Source organism: Syngnathus acus, chromosome 23 (assembly GCF_901709675.1).
Source record: "Syngnathus acus chromosome 23, fSynAcu1.2, whole genome shotgun sequence".
Taxonomy (NCBI): domain Eukaryota; kingdom Metazoa; phylum Chordata; class Actinopteri; order Syngnathiformes; family Syngnathidae; genus Syngnathus; species Syngnathus acus.
In genome coordinates this window covers 107748-126545 of record NC_051107.1, presented here as the reverse complement: position 1 = coordinate 126545, position 18798 = coordinate 107748, and the positions used below count along the sequence as shown (strand labels likewise).

General features: G+C 49.5%; 1 protein-coding gene across 1 annotated transcript in view; it reads left to right on the top strand.

Moving 5' to 3' along the window:
• aldh1l2 (aldehyde dehydrogenase 1 family, member L2) overlaps window positions 1-18798 on the top strand; it is a 62634-nt gene that overhangs the window by 42053 nt on the left and 1783 nt on the right. Inside the window, exons 21-22 of the mRNA XM_037242580.1 lie at window positions 17462-17567; window positions 17632-17831. Coding sequence (XP_037098475.1) covers window positions 17462-17567; window positions 17632-17831 — 306 coding nt within the window. The remainder of the gene's footprint in view (window positions 1-17461; window positions 17568-17631; window positions 17832-18798) is intronic.

Genomic DNA, 18798 nt, shown 5'->3' with positions numbered 1-18798 from the left:
ATGCCGCGTCACCCCATGGAGTCACGTGACATGCGGAGCGGGAACACAAGGCAGAGCCGCTGCCAACACAAACATGCACATAGAACAGCACAGCATGCAAACAATGTTACAGCCTTCTGTACAGCCGCCCCCAAATGTGCAGGGCACATTTGTTTAAAATGAAGGCTCATCAGTCTTTATGAGAGTCTTGAGTCACTTCCGATGGGAGGGCTGGTAGCACCACCAGTCGAGCTACTGGTCTGGTGTACACATGCCCTTTAATGTCGACATCAGCTGACCTTATGTGGCCATCGTCACTGCGATGGATCTTCGTCACATGACCAATAGGCCACATGGCACGGGGTAACTGTGGCTCGGTGATCATGACCACTGACTTCTCTAGGAGGTCGGGGGGGGAGGCTTGCCATTTGTGTCTTGTTTGCAATCCCGGTAGGTAATCCCTGATAAATCTTGACCAAAACTGGTCGGCAAGGACTTGGGAGTGCCGCCAGCGCCTTTGGCTCAGGATTTCGCTCTTCGGGTAGACAATTTGGGGGAGTGATCCATCAGGCCGCCCCAGTAGGAGGCTATTGGGGGTCACGGGGTCGACGTCAGACAGGTCAGCGGACACATAGCCCAAAGGTTTTGAGTTGAGAATGGCCTCCACTTCCAACAGGACGGTGGAGAGGACGTCCTCATGGATAGGCTCAGTACCTAGACAGGTGCGGAGTGCAGACTTGACTGCTCGTACTTCTCTCTCCCATACTCCACCAAAGTGAGGGGCTGCTGGGGGGTTGAAGTTGAATTTGATTTTACGTTGAGCGAGTTGACTTTGTAGGGTTGGACACATACTTGTGAAGGCTTCCCGAAGCTCTTTCTCTCCTCCTTTGAAATTGGTCCCGTGGTCTGACCACAGTTCCGAGGGGGTTCCTCTTCTGGCAATGAATCGCCTCAAAGCCATCAGGAAAGCATCAGTGTCCATATTTCGTATGAGGTCCAGATGTACCGCTCTGGTGGTCAAGCACTTGAAGATGAGACCCCAGCGTTTCTCATGGCGTCGTCCAACCTTTACTAACATGGGACCGAAACAGTCCATGCCAGTGGCGTGGAAGGCAGGTTTATGCAACTGGAGGCGTGCGGTTGGGAGGTCAGCCATTTTAGGTATGGAAGGCTTGGCCCGCCAGCGCTGACAATCTGCACAGGAACGTTGATAGCGACGAACGGCTTCACGGCCGTGAATGATCCAATAGGTCCTCCGCAGCTCTGCAAAGACTCGCTCTGGCCCCGGGTGTTTAAGGTCCTGGTCATATTTCTTTATGAGCAGGCGGGTCACAGGGTGTGAGGCGTAGAGGACGATAGGGTGTGGGGTGACCTCGTTCTGGCCCTCTAGACGGCGTAACCGGCCTCCTACTCTGATTAGGTCGATGGAGGCGTCGATGACTGGCGCTAAAGTAAGGAGTCGACTCGAAGTTTTCACGGGCTTCCCTGCTGACAGCTGAGCACAATCGTCTGGAAAGGATTGCTTCTGGGCTCGTTGAAGGATGAGTACCTCAGCTTGTCGGTATTCTTCAGCGGTAGGTGAGTAAACCGAAGGGGCCTGGCCATGAAGCTCCCTTGCAGTAGCGTCCATGAGTTCCTGCCAGGTGTTGCATGTCTTGTTTTGTAGAATGGCAATGTCAGGTGAGGTGACGGTGGACCCACAGAAAGTACCTTTCCTTAATTCAGCGGCATCATCAGGTGGAATACAGTGTGGCATTTCTGGCCAGGTGGTTGGACCCTGTAGAAGGAAGGCGGGTCCTTGTGACCATCGATTGGGCTCCAACAGGGATATCAATGTCTTCCCTCTTGTCAGGTCGTCGGCAGGGTTGTTGTCTGAGTCTACATAGCGCCAAACAAAGCCTTCCGTAAGCTCCTGGATCTCAGCTACTCTTGACCCTACAAACACCTTGTATCGACAGGATTGTGAATGTAGCCAGGTGAGTACAGTGGTAGAGTCAGACCACAATACTGTGCTGTGTACTGGGAGAGCAAGCTCTTTCTTAAGGGTGGAAGCCAACTGCGCTGCTACAAGAGCCGCACACAGCTCAAGGCGAGGTACAGAATGCACACGCTTAGGGGCTATGCGGGAGCGAGCCAGAACAAAGGATAAATGTACCTTACCCTGGTTGTCTTCGGTTCAGAGGAAGGCTACAGCCCCGTAGGCCTTTTCTGAGGCGTCAGCAAAGATGTGCACTTGCCGAGTGGTCCCATCGCGGGGGCTATCAGCAGGCGCATACGGACGTGGCATGGTAATGTCCGGCAGATGCTTGAGCTCCGCCTCCCAACAGGACCAAGCCTGTAGCAGGTCAGGAGGGAGGTTAGGATCGTCCCAACCTCGCTGCTTGTCCCACAGCTGTCTTAGGATGAGCTTGGCGCGAGTGGAGAATGGCAGCAGGTATCCCAATGGATCGTACTGTGAGGCTAGGATTCTATAAATGTTCCTCAAGGTTGGTACATCGTAAGGGACTAACCGCTGCTTGTAGCCTAGGGAGTCTGCCTGCCAGTTCCAGCTGAGGCCCAGGGTCGACTCAAACGGGTTGGACTTATCTTGGGCTAACCACAGGTCTAGACTGGTGGATCTGAGCTCTGAAGGTAGGTGGCTGAGAACATTTGGGTCGTTGCAAGCCCACTGTCTCAATTCAAAGCCGCCCGAGGCGAGGAGCTCCCTGAGCCGGTCCACCCGACCCTTTGCTTCGCTGGGTGTAGCCACACTCTGCAGGTAGTTGTCGACATAGAAACAGTGCTCCACGGAGAACCTCATGTCATCGTTTGACTTACTGGGATCCTTGACATGGCTTTGCAGGGCGTATGTCGCACAACATGGGCTACAGGTGGTCCCAAAGGGGAGGACCTGCCATTCAAAGATCTTGGGTGGTTGTTCTACCTCTAGGTCTCTCCATAAGAATCTCAGAAGGGGGCGATCCTCAGGGAGGAGACGGACCTGGTGGAACATCCCTTTAATGTCCCCACTGACTGCAATGGGACATTCTCGGAACCTCAATAGGACCGCTAGCAGGGAGGCACCTAGAGTTGGGCCTGGTAGGAGGAACTGATTAAGGGACTGGCCCAAAAATTGATGAGAACAGTTAAAGACGAGGCGGTTCTTCCCGTTATGGGTCACAAGGTGATGGGGGATAAACCAGCTCTCCGTTGATGAGGTGTCCTCGCTAACTTCCTGCACTGCGCCTGACTCGATGAGTTTCCGCATCTCTGCTTGGTATGCTTGTCCCTGCTCAGGGTTCTTAAGGAGGCGTCTTTCAGTGCTGCGCAGCAGGGCCATAACTGATTCTTTAGGTGCTTGCAATAGGGGCATAGCCGCATGGCGTAACAGGGGAGTAGCGTATCTAAGGATGCCACTCACCTCGGTACGTACTGTCTTCGTCTCCAGCAGGGCTATGGCTTGCTGATCCTGCTTGGATCGTGTCACTTCCCTCTCTGGCCTGTAGGGGACTGTATCCACTTGCCAGAGTCTCTCCACATGCCTGTAGAGATCATCCATGGGTGGTGGAACAGAGGTGAACAGGCATTGAGCTGGGTGAGCCGGCCGCCCCGTCGACTGACACGGGCCCTGCAAGGTCCACCCCAGTCTAGTGTGGACAGCTGCTGGGCTACCATGAGGGCCAAGCCTGACAGGCTCGATGGGGGTTATGAGGTGGGGCTGGTCTGAACCTATGAGAAGCAAGGGCTTTACTTCTCGGAAGGTAGGAATAGGGATTCCACGCAGGTGCTTGAACTTCCTCTGTAGGTGGCTAACTGGGTAGCTATGTGGGGCTAGATTAAGATGGTTGGCTGTAAAGGCATCAGTGATCTTAAACATGACATTAGGGTTGGTGGGGGAGGAGACCCGGAATGACACTGTATGGCCATGCAAAACTTGGATTTCCGAGCGCACTGTGCGCAGTGGGAGGTCTTCGGGAGCGCCGTTAAGGGCTAGTGACTTAGCAGCGGTGGGGAGCAGCATAGTCCTCTCAGACCCATCATCCAGTATAGCAAAGGTGTCTAACTTCTGACTACCATAGTGCACGTGTACTCGCACCACCTTCAACATGACTCGGTTCCCCACATGTGGTCGGTCAAGGTAGAAGGACTCGGAGGCACAGGTAGTCAGGCAGCTTTCAGCCTTTGGAGGTGAGTCATCCTTAACTTTCTCAGGTCTTATGTTAATCTCGTGGAGAGCGAGAAGGTGCTTGCCTTGACAAAGGTTACAGGGTTTCTTGAGGTTGCACTGAGCGGCGAAGTGTTGACGGGCACAGCGCCAACACCGCTTGTGCTCCTGGATCCACCTTTTCAGCTCGTCTTTGGTGAGCTGGGCTACACCACTACACTGGCTGAGGTAGTGGTCTGTACTCTCACAATAGGCACAGTATACCTTGGACTTGTCTTTCCCTTTGACAGGTTTCTCTTTAATTAGTTTCACTGAGGGCTCCTGGCTACTATGCAGGACTGCTGTTTGCTTAGCCACAGGACGAATGTTCCATTTAGTGCTCTGCTTCTCCTTGGAGCTCCGGCTACTGGTAGGATCGTAAAAGTCCTGACACCATGACTCGTGGCGAAGCCACTCTGACAGGTCCCTCAAGGTGGATGTGGCTCCAGATCGAGTGGGCTGGGAACGGCGGAAATCGGCCCGCTGTTCAGGAGGAAGCTTACTCAGTAGCCGAGCTACGTGAGAGCCACAACTTAGTTCAATTTCTCCTTCGTGGCCCAAGGTCTGGAGGAGACCCACCAGTGATTGAACTTGAAGGGCAAATTTCTGGAACGCCATTGGATCACCCCGCCTGACCTCTGGGCCATCCAGGACGCTGGATATCTTCTTTAGGGCAAGCTGATGAGGTTGACCATATTTGTCATAGAGAGCTGTCATGGTGTCCGTGTAGGGGGTTGGGGAGTTTAGATAGGCGTCAGATATCAGTTTGGCCTCCTCTAACTTAAGATGGTCTACTAGTACCTGATACTTGAAGAGTTCTGTAGCATTGGAGGGGAGGAGGTTCTCTAATGCTATACGTAGCCGGGCAAACTCACTAGGGTCCGGGAAAGTGAACTTGGGAATGGTCGGTTGGGGTCCTCTGTACACTGGCTCTGGGAATGGAGGTTGCATGTAAGGGGTGGTTCTGTGAGAGTGTGGCACTTGAAGATGTGATGGACCAGTTGGGGATGCTCTTAGAGGTAAGGGTAAGTTACATGGCGGTACAGGAGGAACATGGGAGGACTCACGGCTAGAAGGAATGAACTGTGGATGACGGAATTGGGCTGGTTGTGGCTGAGGCCTGTAGTGTAGAGGCTTGGTCTTCGGTGGAGTCAGGTAAGGAGGTAACTGATGAGCTCCCAGATTAAAGGCACTGAGGTCGGCGTTTAGAGCTTCCTCGGGTTCAGGCCATGGCGGGGGATCAGGCCAATCCTCCTCTTCCTCTGACTCAGTGAATGTCGAGCTGTTGCTCGTGGTGACGGCCCCATCAGGTGGTGTAAGACTGGAACATGCTGGTAGAGGGATGTTCACTTGACTCGTGCCTATTCTTAGAGAGTGGGCCACGTCAATCAGCTGCTGAAGGTCACTACGGGCTTTATTTAGCTCCTTCAGTCCGGCATGGATGGCTTCGTGAGTCTCACGCAGAACCGCATTCTCATCTTGTAAGGTTTGGCGGTTCGGGTGGTACATCGGGTGCTGGGTTGGCTGTTGTTGGTATGACTGGACAGGTGCAGATAAGGTTCTATCATCCGCATTCCTCCTCCGGGTGAAGCTTGAGGCTAGCTGAGGGGCTCTATACTGAGCAGCATCCTCGAAGCTCTCCGGGTGAAGTTGAGGTGCATGCAAGGAGATCGTCTGGACTAGTCCCTTCTGTGGGTATGACGGTCTGCCTGTTGGGGTCGGTGTAAACGAGTCCCACCGTGGTTGGCCGCTGTGCTCATATCCCACGTAGTCCACCTCGAAGTCCTGCATCCAAGCTGGGGGGTGCGTCCGACGTTTTGGCCTCACATCCAGGTGTCTTTCTTGATCTTGCTCCATCCTGAACACTATATCCGGTTCGAAGGACCACAATGTTGGGGAGGGTTTTACGCTAGATCTTGGGTGTATATAGTGTACAAGATGGTGTATCGGTCAGAATACAGGAGGCCGCAAAGGACGCTGGACACAGGGAATGGCCAAAAGGTAGATGGATGGATGGACAGGTTTATTGAGTTGCAGAATTAAAGGTTTATAGAATGGCGGAGTTTTTTGGTCATGAACTCGGCTTTACTTCGCTTCGACTATAACTAGCGAACTTCTACACCACCATACCGTGAACTGCTCTCTTCCGGACTGCCCTGCTCATGCGCGGAGAATGCCGCGTCACCCCATGGAGTCACGTGACATGCGGAGCGGGAACACAAGGCAGAGCCGCTGCCAACACAAACATGCACATAGAACAGCACAGCATGCAAACAATGTTACAGCCTTCTGTACAACCTTCTTCCACGTTTGGTGTGTCTCCCAGGTGGCTTGTGGCAAACTTTAAACGAGACTTTTTATGGATATCTTTGAGAAATGGCTTTCTTCTTGCCACTCTTCCATAAAGGCCAGATTTGTGCAGCGCACGACTGATTGTTGTCCTATGGACAGACTCTCCCACCTCAGCTGTAGGTATCTGCAGTTCATCCAGAGTGATCATGGGCCTCTTGGCTGCATCTCTGATCAGTCTTCTCCTTGTTTGAGAAGAAAGTTTGGAGGGACGGCCGGGTCTTGGTAGATTTGCAGTGGTCTGATACTCCTTCCATTTCAATATAATTGCTTGCACAGTGCTGCTTGAGATGTTTAAAGCTTGGGAAATCTTTTTGTATCCAAATCCGGCTTTAAACTTCTCCACAACAGTATCTCGGACCTGCCTGGTGTGTTCCTTTGTCTTCATGGTTCTCTCTGCGCTTTAAACAGAACCCTGAGACTATCAAAGAGCAGGCGCATTTATACGGAGACTTGATTACACACAGGTGCATTCTATTTATCATCAGTCATTTAGGACAACATTGGATCATTCAAAGATCCTCACTGAACTTCTGGAGTGAGTTTGCTGCACTGAAAGTAAAGGGGCCGAATAATATTGCACGCCCCACTTTTCAGTTTTTTATTTGTTAAAAAAGTTTAAATTATCCAATAAATTTCGTTCCACTTTACAATTGTGTCCCACTTGTTGTTGATTCTTGACAAAAAATTAAAATTTTATATCTTTATGTTTGAAGCCTGAAATGTGGCGGAATGTTGAAAGGTTCAAGGGGGCCGAATACTTTCGCAAGGCACTGTATATCTTGTCTAGTAAAGATCAATCAATTAACACATAATCACACTTAGCCATAATAATGGGTTCTTCTAACATTAACATATACCGTAATTTCCGGACTATAAACCGCACCGGACTATAAGCCGCACCAGCTAATATCCGGGGATATTTTAGTTTTTTTCTTATATAAGCCGCACCGGACTATAAGCCGCACGTGCACACGAGTTTTTTACAAAGAAAGACAGTACACAGAAAGCCTTTTTAAAGTTTTAATAACATACTTTAACATGTCTTTCTAAACATTGCCTGTGACGCAGCAGTAGTACCGCAGCAACACGGAAGTGTGCACGCGAGTTATTAACAAAGAAAGACTGGACACAGAAAGCTTTTTTAAAGTTTTAATAACATACATTAACATTTCTTTCCAAACACTGCCTGTGACGCGGCAGTAATACCGCAGCAACACGGAAGTAACACAGCACTAATCGGGTTTGATTAAATAAAACATACCGGTAAAAGTCACTGAGACGCGGCGGTAACACAGCAGCAACACGGTAGCACAGCACTAACAGGGCTGATTAAAAAAGCATCCATCCATCCATCCATCTTCTTCCGCTTATCCGGGGTCGGGTCGCGGGGGCAGCAGCTTCAAGAGGGACTCCCAGACTTCCCTCTCCCCAGCCACTTCATCTAGCTCATCCCGGGGGATCCCAAGGCGTTCCCAGGCCAGCCGAGAGACATAGTCTCTCCAGCGCGTCCTGGGTCGTCCCCGGGGTCTCCTACCGGTGGGACATGCCCGGAACACCTCCCCAGGGAGGCGTCCAGGAGGCATCCTGATGAGATGCCCGAGCCACCTCATCTGGCTCCTCTCAACGTGGAGGAGTAGCGACTCTACTCCGAGTCTCTCCCGGATGACCGAACTTATCACCCTATCTCTAAGGGAGAGCCCGGACATCCTGCGGAGAAAACTCATTTCGGCCGCTTGTATCCGGGATCTCGTTCTTTCGGTCACGACCCATAGTCTACCTGCCGAGGGAATTTACCGCGATTCTGCTGGTCGCGGTTTACATCCCGCCTTCCAACATCGGAGGCGACAGGGTCGCGGCTCTTAGTGAACTGTACCAGGCTGTCAGTGACCAACAGACAGCGCACCCTGACGGTTTCACCATCTTCGCTGGGGATTTTAATCATGCTAATCTGAAGTCTGTTTTTCCGAGGCTTCACCAGCATGTTGATTTTCCTACGCGTGGCGACAGCTTCCTGGACCTGGTCTACTCTTCGCATAAAGGAGCTTTCAAAGCCGGCCCCCTCCCCCATCTTGGACTTTCTGACCATATCACTGTTATGCTTTTGCCCGCATACAGACAAAAGGTGAGAACATCCAGACCAGTTCGCAAGCGGGTGCGGGTGTGGCCTGAGGGTGCCTCTGATGCGCTTCGTGACTGCTTTGGCTCTACCGACTGGGACGTGTTTAGGAGGGCTGCCACTTGCGACGGTCGGGCGGACATTGAGGAGTATACTGACTCTGTTTCCTCCTACATCGGGAAGTGCATTGATGATGTGACACACTCAATATCCGTCGTCACTCGGGCTAACCGGAAGCCATGGCTGACAGGGGCTGTCTTCAGGCTGCTGAGGGCCAGGGACAAAGCCTTCCGGGCGGGGGATGAGGCTGGCTTGAGGACTGCGAGGGCCGACCTGTCCCGGGGCATCAAAGAAGCGAAGAGGGCGTTCTCGGGCAAAATTACCGCCCACTTCAAGGACAGCAGGGACGCACGGCGCCTTTGGCAGGGCATTCACACCATCACGGACTACAAGCCCGCGCCGCAGAGCTGTGAAGGCGACGTCCGTCTGCTCAATGACCTCAACCGCTTCTTTGCTCGCTTCGACGCTCAGAACAGCACTTGCCCGCTGAAGGCCACTCCCCCTTCCCACGAGCTGCCCCTGTGCCTCTCCGCCGACAGCGTGAGGAGGACGCTTGCCGCTATCGACATCCGTAAGGCGGCGGGCCCGGACAACATCCCGGGTCGAGCGCTGAAGGACTGCGCTGGTGAGCTGACGGGTGTCTTCACGGACATCTTTAACACTTCCCTGCAGCAGGCCATCGTCCTGTCGTGTTTCAAAGCTGCCACCATCGTACCTGTGCCGAAGAAGCCTGCTCCGTCCTGCTTCAATGACTACCGCCCCGTGGCACTTACGCCCATCATCATGAAGTGCTTTGAGCGGCTTGTCTTGGAGCACATCCGGTCAGTTCTCCCCCCCACCATTGACCCCTTCCAGTTTGCGTACCGAGCCAAACGGTCCTCTGAGGATGCCATCTGCTCTGCCCTCCACTCGGCCCTCACCCACCTGGAGGGGAGGGACTCGTATGTGAGGTTGCTGTTTGTGGACTTCAGTTCTGCCTTCAATACCATTGTGCCGCAGCGTCTCATCAGCAAACTTGACAAGCTGGGCCTCAGTACCTGCCTCTGCAACTGGCTACTGGACTTCCTCTGTCAGAGGCCACAGGTGGTACGTGTTGGCGACAAGATCTCCGCCAGCATCACGCTGAGCACAGGGGCCCCCCAAGGCTGCGTGCTCAGTCCGCTGCACTTCACCCTCCTGACGCATGACTGCGCTGCCACCTGCAGCGGCAACCGCATAGTGAAGTTTGCTGACGACACGACTCTGGTGGGTCTCATCACCAAGGGAGACGAGACTCAATACAGGCTGGAGGTTGACCTTCTGACCGCGTGGTGCAGGGACAACAACCTCCTGCTGAACGTCGACAAGACCAAGGAGATTGTTGTTGACTTCCGGAAGGGTCACGCCCAACACCTGCCGCTGACCATCGACGGTGCTGTGGTGGAGAGAGTGAGCAGCGCCAGGTTCCTGGGGGTGCACATCAGTGAGGATCTCTCTCCAACACCGCATCGCTGGCGAAGAAGGCCCAGCGCCGCCTGTACTTCCTTCGGAAACTCAGGCGAGCGGGGGCTCCTCCGGCCGTCATGACTACTTTTTACCGCGGCACCATTGAGAGCGTCCTCTCCAGCTGTATTGCTGTCTGGGCTGGCAGCTGCACTGACCACGACTTGAGGGCCCTGCAGCGCATAGTGAAAACGGCTAGTAAGACTATTGGTGCTTCTCTCCCCTCCTTGAAGGACATTTACACCTCCCATCTCACCCGCAAGGCGACCAAGATTGTGAGTGATGTGAGCCACCCCGCTCACTCTTTGTTTGAACTTCTGCCCTCTGGGAGGCGGTACAGGAGCCTGCGCTCCCGCACCACCAGACTTTCCAACAGCTTCGTAATCCAGGCTGTTAGGATCCTGAACTCGCTCCCCCTTTCAGCGTAGCGTCCTGTTCTTGCTGTCTGCTGTATGCACACTGGCTCGGTTTTGCCCCTCTTATTTAATGGGTTATTGGTCTGTTATTTATTCATCGCTCATTTTATTTTATTTATTATTTATGGTTTGTGCCTTCTTGTTTTTGTTTTGTGTCGCCTACTTGTATGTCTCGTCACCGTGGGATGGAGGAAACGGAATTTCGGTTTCTTTGTGTGTCTTGACATATGCAGGGATTGACAATAAAGCTGACTTTGACTTTGACTTTGATAGGTGAGGGTAGGAGCGTAAATCGACCGGTAAATTGAGAGCTTTGCCTTTTGGCTCAGCTCTCTCTTTACCACGATGGACCGGTACAGAGTCCACATTACTGCTGACGCTGCACCGATCCGCCTGTCGATCTCGCGCTCCATCCTCCCCTCACTCGTGAACAAGACCCCAAGATACTTAAACTCCTCCACTTGGGGCAGGATCTCAAACCCCATTCCGGAGAGGGCATTCCACCCTTTTCCGATCGAGGACCATGGACTCGGATTTGGAGGTGCTGACCCTCATCCCGACCGCTTCACACTCGGCTGCGAACCGCTCCAGTGAGAGCTGGAGATCACGGCCTGAAGAAGCCAACAGCACAACGTCGTCTGCAAAAAGCAGAGACGCGATGCTGAGGTCCCCAAACCGGACACCCTCAACGCCTCGGCTGCACCTAGAAATTCTGTCCATAAAAATTATGAACAGAATCGGTGACAAAGGGCAGCCTTGGCGGAGTCCAACCCTCACTGGGAACGAATCCGACTTACTGCCGGAAATGCGGACGAAACTCTGGCATCGGTGATACAGGGACCGAACCGCCCTTATCAGTTGGCTCGGTACCCCGTACTCCCGAAGCACCCCCCACAGAACCTCCCGAGGGACACGGTCGAACGCCTTCTCCAAGTCCACAAAGCACATGTGGACTGGTTGGGCGAACTCCCATGCACCCTCGAGGATCCTGTTGAGGGTGAAGAGCTGGTCCACTGTTCCACGGCCAGGACGAAAGCCACACTGTTCCTCCTGAATCCGAGGTTCGACCTCCCGACGGACCCTCCTCTCCAGCACCCCTGAATAGACCTTACCAGGGAGGCTGAGGAGTGTAATTCCCCTGTAATTGGAACACACCCTCCGGTCCCCCTTCTTAAAGAGGGGAACCACCACCCCAGTCTGCCAATCCAGAGGCACTGTCCCCGATGTCCACGCGATGCTGTAGAGACGTGTCAGCCATGACAGCCCCACAACATCCAGAGCCCTTAAGAAATCCGGGCGGATCTCATCCACCCCCGGGGCCTTGCCACCGAGGAGTTTTTTAACTACCTCAGTGACTTCAACCCCAGAGATTGGAGAGTCCGCCTCAGAGTCCCCAGGCCCTGCTTCCACAATGGAAGGCGTGTCGGTGGAATTGAGGAGGTCTTCGAAGTATTCTCCCCACCGACACACGACGTCCCGAGTCGAGGTCAGCAGCACGCCATCTCCACTGTAAACAGTGTTGAAGTTGCACTGCTTCCCCCTCCTGAGACGCCGGATGGTGGACCAGAATTCCCTCGAAGCCGTCCGGAAGTCATTCTCCATGGCCTCGCCAAACTCCTCCCACGCCCGGGTTTTTGCCTCAGCAACCGCCGAAGCCGCATTCCGCTTGGCCATCCGGTACCTGTCAGCTGCCTCCGGAGTCCCGCAGGCCAAAACGGCCCGATAGGACTCCTTCTTCAGCTTGACGGCATCCCTTACCGCCGGTGTCCACCAGCGGGTTTGGGGATTGCCGCCACGACAGGCACCAATGACCTTACGGCCACAGCTCCAGTCGGCCGCCTCAACAATGGAGGCGCGGAACAAGGTCCACTCGGACTCAATGTCCCCCGCCTCCCCCGGGACGTGGGAAAAGCTCTGCCGGAGGTGGGAGTTGAAGCTCTTCCTGACAGGGGATTCCGCCAGACGTTCCCAGCAGACCCTCAAATCCGATGACACGACTACAAAGTCGATCATCGAACTGCGGCCTAGGGTGTCCCGGTGCCAAGTGCACACATGGACACCCTTATGTTTGAACATGGTGTTCATTATAGAAAATCCGTGTCGAGCACAGAAGTCCAATAATAGAACACCGCCCGGGTTCAGATCGGGGGGGCCGTTCCTCCCAATCACGCCCTTCCAGGTCTCACTGTCATTGCCCACGTGAGCATTGAAGTCACCCAGTAGAACGATGGAGTCCCCAGAAGGAGCGCCCTCCAGCACTTCCTCCAGGGACTCCAAAAAGGGTGGGTACTCTGAGCTGCCGTTTGGTGCATAGACACAAACAACAGTCAGGACCCGTCCCCCCACCCGAAGGCGGAGGGAGGCTACCCTCTCGTTCACCGGGGTGAACCCCAATGTGCAGGTGCCCAGCCGGGGGGCAATAAGTATACCCACACCTGCTCGACGCCTCTCACCGTGGGCAACTCCAGAGTGGAAGAGAGTCCAGCCCCTCTCGAGAGGGCTTGTACCGGAACCCAAACTGTGCGTGGAGGCAAGTCCGACTATATCTAGTCGGAACTTTTCTGCCTCGCACACCAGCTCGGGCTCCTTTCCAGCCAGAGAGGTGACATTCCATGTCCCAAGAGCCAGCTTCTGCAGCCGGGGATCAGACCGCCAAGGTCCCTGCCTTTGGCCGCCGCCAAGCTTGCAATGCACCCGACCCCTTTGGCCCCTCCCACAGGTGGTGAGCCCATGGGAAGGGGGACCCATGTTTCCTTTTCGGGCTGAGCCCGGCCGGGCCCCATGGGCGAAGGCCCGGCCACCAGACGCTCGCCTTCGAGCCCCGCCTCCAGGCCTGGCTCCAGAGGGGGGCCCCGGTGACCCGCGTCCGGGCGAGGGAAAACGTGATCCATTAATTTTTTTCATCATAAGGGCCTGATGAGCCGTGCTTTGTCTGGCCCCTCACCTAGGACCCGTTTGCCATGGGTGACCCTACCAGGGGCATGAAGCCCCAGACAACATGGCTCCTAGGATCATAGGGGCACGCAAACCCCTCCACCACGATAAGGTGACGACTCACGGAGGGGAAAGCATACAAGTAAAAGTAAAAAAAAGAGCTTCATCGTCTTCATCTTCCTCCTGTGCATTGAAACCATCGAAGTCTTCCGATTGGAATAGCGTTAGTTATCCTTTGCCACACACTTTCTCAGTATCTCTTTCGTCGTCGGTTTTATGCATTTCTTCTAGCATTTTCCATGATGAGGGTCTGTTCATGCTAATTTTATTCATCCACGAAGCGCTAAATTACATTAAACTAGCGAGCGACACGTATAGCTCCAGAGTAGATGGGACCACGAAATAAAGAAAAGGGTGACGCAACACAATGTCATCAACATCGACTGCCTTTAGCTTAAAAGCGGCATCATATGCATTTCTTTTGTCCCCCATAATGACGGTTTGTGTATAAAAGCTTCCTTTCAGTAATGTCCGTCTTGATCTCGTTCTGTCTCTTCTTTGTGTGAATTATACGGCACTATTTGCCTGGTGGATGGACATGCGATCAACACACCACTTTACTCCCCAGTGACCGTGTCCATATATCCCTCCGCCCAGCAAAACGGTGCCGCACAACAGCGGTCCACAGCCTTTTTACGAGTGTCTAAAAGTGATCAAGTCATCACAAAAATCACGGAAATAATCATATATAAGCCCCCCATAATGATGGTTTGTGTATAAAAGCTTCCTTTCAGTAATGTCCGTCTTGATCTCGTTCTGTCTCATCTTTGTATAAATGTTACGGCACTATTTGCCTGGCGGATGGACATGCGATCAACACACCACTTTTCTCCCCAGTGACCATGTCATATCCCTCCGCCCAGCAAAGCGGTGCTGCACAACAGCAGTCCACAGCCTTTTTACGAGTGTATAAAAGTGATCAAGTCGTCACAAAAATCACAGAAAAAATCATATATAAGCCCCCCATAATGACGGTTTGTGTATAAAAGCTTCCTTTCAGTACTGTCCGTCTTGATCTCGTTCTGTCTCATCTTTGTGTAAATTGTACGGCACTATTTGCCTGGCGGATGGACATGCGATCAACACACCACTTTTCTCCCCAGTGACCGTGTCATACATCCCTCCGCCCAGCAAAGCGGTGCCGCAGAACAGCGGTCCACAGCCTTTTTACGAGTGTATAAAAGTGATCGTCATCACAAAAATCACGGAAAAAATCCTATATAAACCGCACCGGACTATAAGCCGCAGGGTTCAAAATTTGAGAAAAAAGTCGCGGCTTATAGCCGAAATTTACGGTATATTGATATTGCAACATTAAAAACCTATATCTTGTCTAATAACGATCAATCTTAACACATAATCATACTTAGCCATAATAATAGGTTCTTCCAACATTAACATATATATTGATATTGCTCAAACTGTTACAGCTTAAAATTATGGCATAGCAAACTCATATTCCAAAATTGTGTGTTGCTACGTGTTTGAACAGGTCGTGTCCTCCCAATTGCTAACAATTTAATTTATTAAATTTGTTAGTTTCCATCAGGTCACCCCTATGTCAAGCTTTAACACCATCTCCTGGTGAAATTTTGGAACTACTACATGTTTTGGGATAGCCAATGTGCCTGGGCCAAATTCGATACCCAATTTTACACCATCCTGTACCACCATGCCACTTGACAATACTAACGACTCATATAACATACATTTGTTATAATGAATGACAGAAAATGTGCAGTAAAAGAATTTCTCTAGAAAGCTTGCAAAAAATAAAAATATTAATTAATTAAATGAAATGTAAAACAAACTAAAAGGATGTATAAGAAATACAAAAACAGACCGAAACAAAGATATAAAAATTATATTTAGGCTAGTTGGCGTGTTCATGAGTTAAGTGTAAATCTCTAAAATAGAGACTCATAGATTAACTGTCGTTGACCCATTCACCTGTATTTGCAACAAATCCTTTGAAAGTATGTTTCCTGATCAAATGAAAAAAGTGATTAATTTTTTTTTCAAATGGTGAAAATCAAATTGTGTCAAATTACAGACCCGTTTCTTTGTTACCTTAAATTAATTTCTTAAGACTAAATATGATCGACTAAATGACCACCAATATGGCTTCAGAAACAAGCGATCAACATTTCCGCCAGTGATGGAATTTGTAGAAAAAAAGCTACAGCAATACATAAAGAGTATATGTTAAAAGAAAACTGAAACACAACTGAGAAGAATAACCTGTGGTATTCCACAGGGTATTGGAACCCAATTCATTTATATTTTATTTAATGTCTCAAATATATTAAAACATTTTACTGTTCACTAATGATACATAATAATAATAGATTTTTTAATTACTTTATAATAATTTATTTTGCACAGGGGATAACAACTAGTATCTGCAAGGGTTACTGCAATTTTGTTGTATCTCCGGTTTGTTTGTTATTGTATAATGGCAATGAAAGCTTTCTAATCTATTCTCAAAACAGTAGAAAGGGAAGTGATTGTGTTCCAAAATGGTTTGATGTTAATAAATTATTATCATTAAATTTCATATCATTAATTGAAAATAAAATTACTAAATTGATGGTGCTTGGTGGTATGCAGGTTAATCGTGATATAAAACTAAATGTAAATGGTATTTAAACTGAAAGAGTCACTGAAACTATGTTTTTGGGAGTGATTATCAATCATAAATTGTGTTGGCAGCCACAGATGGAAAATTATACACCAAATGTAAATTTGCTCAATTCTTTCTAAACTAAAAGATTTGATAAATAAGAAAGCTCTTCACACATCTTACTCTTCTTTTGACTCAGCTGCAGACACAATTATTAAACTATTAGCTATTAGAAAAACTAATTTAGTTTGGTTACAAACTGACTAACTTTTATTCTTTATCACTTTTAATTTTTGTTAATCTGATTACCGTTTTTTTCCATGTATAATGCGCCCCCCATATAATACGCACCCTAAAAATGGCATGTCGATGCTGGAAAAAAGCCTGTACCCTGTATAATACGCACCCAAATTTTGACTTTTTTTTATTTTTATTTTTTTTAAAGTCCCAATGATCGTCACACACGCATCTGGATGTGGTGAAATTTGTCCTCTGCATTTGACCCATCCCCGTGTGATTTTGATCCATCCCTTGGGGGAGAGGGGAGCAGTGAGCAGCAGCGACGCCGCGCTCGGGAATCATTTGGTGATCTAACCCCCCAATTCCAACCCTTAATGCTGAGTGCCAAGCAGGGAGGCAATGGGTCCCATTTTTATAGTCTTTGGTATGACCCGGCCGGGTTACTTAAGTCCGTAAATGTAAAATTATTTCAGAAAAAAGATCATCTTTGGGAACAACCGGATGTTATTCTGCCGGTCAGTATCACTGCGCATGCAGTAGCAAACTCGATAGCGAAGAAATATGTGAGACTCTCAACGGGATCACCAATATTTGAGTGATGTTCCAGTTATTTATCACAATTAGTTTACCAAGTCTGTGTTTTGAGTTCCTCCAATAAACCCTGGCCCCGCTCCTTTCCACACTCCATCCGTGACAAGATTTTCTTCAAAAATTGTTGTACCATGATTTTCTTAAAAAAATAAAATAAAATAAATAAAAAATTGTACCCATGTATAATGCGCACCCCAGATTTTAGGACAATAAATTAGTTAAATTTTGCGCATTATACATGGAAAAAACGGTATCATTTTTTACCCCTTTTCTCATAAAGAACAAAGGCCTACCTATTTGTATTCTGTCTTTTCCTAGACAAAGACCATAAATTAACCGTTTTGATGGGTGCAATCGCGCTCTTGTGTTATAAAATGGGAACTAGATTTTTTTATTTCATTATTTATTTATTTTTTTTCGGACAGGTTTCTTCATGGAGCCCACCGTGTTCACTGATGTGGAAGACCATATGTTCATTGCCAAAGAGGAGTCCTTTGGACCTGTCATGGTCGTGTCCAAATTTAAAGATGGGTTAGTAATCAAAATGCCCTTTTGCTTGTCCTGTGTTAAAATGTTTTATTCTGTATAATTACAGGGATGTCGATGGTGTGCTACAGCGAGCCAATGACACCGAGTATGGCTTGGCTTCGGGTGTGTTTACGCGTGACATAAGCAAAGCCATGTATGTGAGTGAACACTTGGAAGCTGGAACAGTATTCATCAACACCTACAACAAGACTGATGTTGCATCACCTTTTGGAGGCTTCAAGCAGTCTGGCTTTGGCAAAGACCTTGGTACGTAATAGCAGGCAAATGACTCTATTATTAACTATTTTTATTCCTATTTTTTATTATTAAAATTATTGTTATTATCATTACTATTATTATTGTTCTTATATTTTATTCTGCCCACTTTTTGTCATCTTTCTCCTTCCACATTTTTCACCCAATTCACTCGATTCCAATTTCAAAATATTCAGACAATTTATGTAATCCGGGAATCATTTTATCTTGTTTCTAAATGTTCACAATTTCACATTTTTTAGATCCCAAACAATTCTCATTATTTTCAAACAACACATCATTCCTGTTTCAAATTATAAACATTTAGTTCATTCAAATGACCTTGGGGACAAAGTAATATAACGTTGCCATACCAGGGCTGTGGACTCGGTCGGATTTTTGCACAGAGTCCGAGTCCGGCCTCTTGACCACGAGTCCGAGTCCGAGTCCGGCTGTCCATTTTTTCTGTTAATTCATGTGACTGCTTAGTCTTTATTCAAGGCTAATTTAGATCAAAATCTAAATAATTACAACAGTTTTGTGATGGCTTTGTCTTTATTAAACATATAAACTAATACAATAAACAGATACTTTCAAGTTTTAATCATTAATTACACCATTATAGCTCAGACATTTATCAAAACACAAATAATTAGTGACGACCCCACAACTATCGAAACACATCAATGATATAAGCTGGGTGACATAATCGTCCTTGACATTGGTACATAATGTAAACATTAGCCTAAGTGCAACTCAACGTGGCCGCATTGATCGTAACTTACGCTCCGTTTCCCCCCCAAATCTAGAGGCAGAACATTGTTCTCTCGCTGCTCCCGGGTTCTTCCATCTTGGCTGCGCGCGGGGCATTGTGGGTCTTATACGTGCACGCACGCAGGCAGGCAGGCGCGGGCGCGCACGCAACAACTAAATTTGTCTTCATAACAAGCAAGCAGGGCTGTGGACAGTATTCCTACGC